This window comes from Gymnodraco acuticeps, unplaced genomic scaffold (genome assembly GCF_902827175.1).
Source record: "Gymnodraco acuticeps unplaced genomic scaffold, fGymAcu1.1, whole genome shotgun sequence".
In the NCBI taxonomy this organism is placed as follows: domain Eukaryota; kingdom Metazoa; phylum Chordata; class Actinopteri; order Perciformes; family Bathydraconidae; genus Gymnodraco; species Gymnodraco acuticeps.
This window is the reverse complement of record NW_022992130.1, coordinates 1,788,761-1,794,760: the sequence shown is the minus strand read 5'-3', so window position 1 is coordinate 1,794,760 and position 6,000 is coordinate 1,788,761. Positions and strand designations below refer to the sequence as shown.

General features: G+C 44.2%; 1 protein-coding gene across 7 annotated transcripts in view; it reads right to left on the bottom strand.

The window, feature by feature from the left end:
* Positions 1-228: 228 nt before the first annotated feature.
* The window catches only part of pax2a (paired box 2a), a 30,320-nt gene continuing 24,548 nt past the window's right edge, over positions 229-6,000 (bottom strand). For 2 of the 7 annotated variants that reach the window (XM_034203723.1, XM_034203722.1), the window contains exons 9-12: positions 3,766-3,918; positions 2,711-2,812; positions 1,195-1,281; positions 229-1,045 (exon numbers count right to left, since the gene is read on the bottom strand). In XM_034203723.1, the coding sequence (XP_034059614.1) occupies positions 924-1,045; positions 1,195-1,281; positions 2,711-2,812; positions 3,766-3,918 (464 nt within the window). In that variant the 3' untranslated portion in view covers positions 229-923. Of the gene's footprint in view, positions 1,065-1,194; positions 1,282-2,710; positions 2,813-3,765; positions 3,919-6,000 lie in introns of all 7 variants that reach the window. The other 5 variants (XM_034203729.1, XM_034203728.1, XM_034203727.1 and 2 more) reach the window with 3 other exon arrangements.

The window sequence follows — 6,000 nt, the reverse complement described above, 5'->3', positions numbered from 1 at the left end:
TTTGAACTTATGTTTTCAAATGGTAGGTTAATTTAACTTAATGATTTGGTACTGTCACTTAGACAGTACCAAATCAAATAAATAAGCAGGATATAGTGCAAAAAAAGAGCAAAGGACGATCATGCATTGACATGGACATGACTGGAAAATGAGAGAAAGGTGAGAACTACTCTTTGATAGCCTTTTTCTTACATTAAAAAACAGAAACAGAACAAATAAATTAAAGTATTTCAAATTCTGGCGAGACCATTTTTGTGGTCACCATGTTTTTAATACTTTGCAAAATGATTTACATTTTTACATCTGATTGTTTGCCACAGGGAGTGTGTTGTTGCCATTGGTCTATATAGGGTCAGTAAACGTTGTAGGACATGCTGTGTTAGGCTGATGATGTCAGTGGGACAGGAGAAATGGGAGCAGAAGACGTAGTCAAAGCACCAGAGTAAAGCCCTCGAAACACTGCTTTAAGACGCTGCATCGTCAAGCTATGGGACCATTGCCATTTCCCCTGGACTTCTCTCTTAAGAGCAGAAAAATACTGCGGTTCATCACAAAAAAGGAAAGTGAGGATCCATGAATAAAATAACAACAACAACAACAGCAACAGAGAAACAAAAATAAAAACCCACAACATTTTTTTCCACATGGTATTCTTCACACTGTTTTTCTTCAATTTATATTTTATAATATATATATTTATATAATCTCTTAAAGTCATTCTGGAAGTGTTCGGGCCTTTGAGAGAGTGAGGGCATGATGGGTGGGCTCTGAACGCCCCGCAGGCGATTTTGACCCAAAGTGTGTGACGCTGAAGCTGGGCGAGATGCAGCGGCATTGACCTCGCCGATCCTTCCTCCACATCGTGTAACGTCACAGGGTTTCCTTTAGGATTCCACCACGCTTCCCTTTGACCTCAGTGTTTCTCAGACATGGACAATATGGAGGCCATATCCCTGGCCCTGCAGTTTGAGATGGTCTCCATAGTAACTAGTGGCGGTCGTAGGCCGTGGCAGCAGTGGGTGGTGCGGAGCCACGGGACGCGGCACTATAATAATAAGGGGAACCTGAAAGTTAACAGAAGAACGAGCCGTTGGAAACCACGAGGCCAAACATCATGTAGGACATGAGAATATATAGAGCCTGGAGATTTATTTATATTATAAAAATGTTAAAGTATGTTAGAAAGTTTCTTACTTAGTAATGCTGGATTGCTGAACCGCCATCCATCGTTGTATGTGGTGTATTGTGGATGAGAGTAAGGGTTTCCAGAAAAGTCCCCTCCTAGAAAACAGATCAATAAATACAAACATTAGCAAAGAGCTTACAAATTAAATGACAGACAGCTTTCTTAAAATATTACACTTTTATAGAAGCCCTAACACCGAGTCACAATCCAGGTCTATGACAATGTTGTCACTCGATAATGCTGCGTTTTTATCCTAGCTACTTGCATAGCTTGTCTCCTCGGTCCCTTCAGGTGAATTGATTGTTTTATTAATCCTTTGTTAGTTTTATTTTTTCCTTAAGTGAGGACTGCAGTGATTTTCCCCTACTTTTAAGCGATGAGGCTTCGCTTCAAAAATCCCTAATAGGTTCTTTGAGACTCTCATTCGCTCTTTGTCCTCCCTGTGCGGGTCGTGGTGGAAAGGACGGGAGGCTGAGGGGATTTCGGAGAGTGATGCTTAGGGTCCACAGGTTTCCTTCTTTTACGACACTATAAAAGCTTTATTTGAAGCTGCTGAGGAATAGCCTTTGCTTTAACAGTGTTTGGGGCCAGTCAATAAATCTTAGTCATTCCCCGCCAGATGAAAAAAAAAATGCAACCTCTGGATTAAAAACACAGCTGTGCTTGTGTGCTAGTATGATCCATAAGCACTCTACAATAGTATTCATTTAGATTTCAGCTTTTACCTCCATGTATCCCGTAAAATGTCTGTGTCGTTCACAGTGAGCTCACTTGTAAATACTGCACGCCTGCTTTGATTATTGGTTACTGTGATAGGTACACGTCTCCGAGCGATAAAAGGAATTGTGTTTTCAGTTGTTTGGAGGAGAGATCTACACATGCTGCCAGCTATAGCATCCCCAGTGCTGGTCGTGTAACTTGAGCTCATCCCTGAGAGAGATAGTGATTTAAATATTTACAGGCCCTCCACGCCTCTGTGTTTTGACCCTTAACTGTTTGCTGTGAACCTGAACTGCAGGTTAAGTAGAGGGGAAAGAGATACGCTCTGCAGCCCTGGGTGTCCGGGGAGGCGAGGAGAGGAGCAAAAGCAGTGTTTATCGACGGGGCTGGTGCGAGTGCGCTGTGTGGACACGGCAGAGGTAATGAGCGCTGGGAGCTGGAGTGTAACTGAGAGGAACTGTCCTATCACACGGCCACTGATTGTGGTGATCGCCTATCGAGTTCATCTAATGTCCTCGTCCGCAGACGCTAACCACACGCTAACCGCAGTCTAACAAAGCTATAACAAGCTCTCTTCAATCCTTTGGGTCAAGAGCAAGGCCTTGAGGTTTCTTCAGTAATTCAAAGAGTGATTTGTTGTTGTATGTGTTACATGCACACTTTTAGAGACATCACAGATAAGTATTACTACTTGTTTAGCTTAAAGTGACCTCACCAAGATCAACTGCAGGGGACTGCCTACTGAAAATAAAAGCTGTAAGATTAAAATTAATGGCATCATAAAAAGGGAGTAGTGGTACCTACCAGGAACCATTCCAGCGAGTGTGGAGGTGGGGTAGCTGCCTTGCCCAGTGGGGGGGACGTGAGGCGGGTAGCCAGGTAGGGTGGTACTGGCCATGTCTCGACCTGCAGGCACAAAGGAGGGAAATTATTTACATGATGCTTGAATGCAGAAAAGTTCAGAATGAATGTTTATTTTCTATTTATACTTTTGCATTTACATCAGGTTTTATAAGAAAATTGAATTCAATGTTTCAACCACGATACTTGATATCACCAAAGTAAGGATATATATAGTAAAGATATATAGTAAAGAAAATAACAAGCAAAGACAAGCCACTTGCTGTCACATTGTATAACAGCATTTCATTTTTCATAGTATGCAAGTTAAATCGTTCAAAAGTAATAAACAGGAAAACAAATACGTAAACTGTTGCTCTGCTTATCTGGGGTTTCAAGGGGCTGGACATTGCATCGGGTGAAAGATGCTCCCCAAACAGGTCCCCAGTCCATATCACAGTGCAATTATTGCGTATATATGTGCTATTTTGAGGAAAGTTACGGAATTGTTTATTATGCAAAAATTGTATATTTTGTAAAGGACATATACCAACTTTCTGAGCAGCTTTTGAAAGTGACAAAAGCATTGAACCACATTTGGTTGTTCAATTAACAGTGACCGAGTAAGACAGGTTAAAGGGGCACACAGGACAGGGACCTGCGGGTCCAAAGCAGCATCAGCCTTAAGTCTCACCCTCTGCAAGCTCTCCCCCCCCCCCCCCCCCCCCTCCGGCCCCCCTCCGGCCCCTCAGACCTTGGGCCTGTCACGAGGCTGAAGGGACCTGGAGGCCCATTGTTAACCCGAGAGGGGGATAGAACATGTGCTGTTAATGAGGGGCAAACAGTCAGTTTCACTCCTATATACAAAACAGTGAGGCCTCAAAGCGTGATGGGATTGATGGCTTTGCAACGTGAGAGGTGGATGCTTCAATCTACTAAATTATCAAAAATTAACAACTAAAATAGAGAGCTTGATTTGATTTTGATCTGGCTGCAGGGCCTTATTGGTAAAGTTGTACCTGCTATAAAAGGCTGGCGGGCATATTGGCTGTAGCGGGGGCCGTGGGTATGGGCAGGGTAGCTGGGAGTAGAGGAGGGGGTGAAGGGGGCAAATGATGCCTCATGGGGCTCTCGCTTTACGCACATGGAAGGTGGATATGATGGGTGAGAGTCTGCCAGGTGGAAAACAAGAAAAAGAAAAAAAATAGAAATGATGTAGACATGCAAATCCACACATACTCTACATCAAAAAACTTGGAGTTTCAGGCTCTGCACTTTCCCTCCTCACCTCATACCTGAAAGACCGTACCTACAGGGTGACTTGGAGAGGGTCTGAGTCCGACCCTTGTCAATTAACTAAGGGGGTCCCTCAGGGCTCTGTTCTTGGTCCCCTCCTCTTCTCCGTGTACACAAACTCGCTCGGATCAGTCATTAGCCCGCATGGTTTTTCTTACCACTGCTACGCTGATGACACCCAATTAATTCTGTCCTTTCCCCGCTCAGAGACCCAGGTCGTTGCACGCATCTCTGCTTGTCTAGCTGACATCTCTCAGTGGATGTCTGCTCATCACCTCAAGCTCAACCTTGACAAGACTGAGCTGCTCTTCCTCCCGGGAAAAGATTGTCCCACTCTTGACCTAACAATCAACATCGGCACCTCAGTTGTTTCCCCGACTCAGACTGCAAGGAATCTGGGTGTGACCCTAGATAACAACCTGTCCTTCACTGCAAACATCGCTGCTACAACCCGTTGCTGCAGATACACGCTTTACAACATCAGGAAGATACGTCCCCAGCTGACTTACAAAGCGACTCAGGTTCTGGTCCAGGCTCTCGTCATCTCACGCCTAGACTACTGCAACTCCCTCCTGGCTGGTCTACCTGCATGTGCCATCCGACCTCTGCAGCTCATCCAGAATGCAGCGGCTCGTCTGGTCTTCAACCTTCCTAAATTCTCCCACACCACTCCGCTCCTCCGCTCCCTTCACTGGCTTCCGGTAACTGCTAGAATCCACTTCAAGACACTGGTACTTGCTTACCATGCTGCGAATGGATCTGGCCCTTCCTACATCCAGGACATGGTTAAACCGTACACCCCAGCGCGTGCACTACGCTCTGCATCAGCCAAACGACTCGTTGCGCCCTCGCTGCGAGGAGGACCCAAGTTCCCATCGGCGAAAACACGTGGGTTTGCTGTCCTGGTTCCAAGATGGTGGAATGAGCTCCCCATTGACATCAGGACGGCAGATAGCTTGCACATCTTCCGGCGCAAACTGAAAACTCATCTCTTTCCACTCCACTTCGAGCGTTAGAACTATTAACGAAGCACTTTTATACTAATAAAGGACTGGCTTACCTAAAGCCAGTGGAGTAGCACTTGAAATGTTTGGCTCTATGAAACCTGATGTACTTATATGATTCTGTTTTCTTCAAGGTTGTGTCTTCCTGGTCGAATGTACTTATTGTAAGTCGCTTTGGATAAAAGCGTCAGCTAAATGCAATGTAATGTAATGTAATTTAATCAGGGGTCACCAACCTTTTTTAGGATGAGGGCTACTTTCAAACAATAAAACAAGTCGGGGGCTACTTTTACTCCTCTTTTTTTTGTTTTTTGCAGTGTATATATTTAGCACATTTTAACATTATTATATGCTTACCTTTAACCTTTGTGTGCTGTTTGGGTCTTTGGGACCCGTTTTCAGTGTTTACTAAAAGAACATGTATGCAATTTAATTATTTTAACCTGCTTTATTTGGGGGTGGACCTCACCTCCTCTAGGGGCAGCCTCACATCCTCCAGGGGGGACCTCACCTCCTCTAGGGGGGTCCTCACATCCTCCAGGGGGGACCTCACCTCCTCTAGGGGGGTCTGGGGGCATGCACCCCCGGGAAGATTCTTTTTTTAAATGTTGAAGTGAAATGCATCAATCTGGTGCACTTTGAGCACAACATGAATTTATGGATACAGCTCTCAACACTCAGATGAAAGGGAGCTGTATACTTTTCAAGAAACAAACATCTTTGGAATATGATCACAACCAATAATAAATCATTTAAACTTGTTTATTCTTATCTTGTGTTACCTAGTTAGCATTCTTTCTTTTTATTTATGCATATTTTACTAATCACTCCCCTTTTAAACTGTTTTTGTACTGTCCTGCTATTGTACACATTGGAATGATTTCTTACTTTATCTATATTAAATAGATAAAGGGGTGCACTCACACACACACAGGTTGTGTGCTCCTCCGTGGC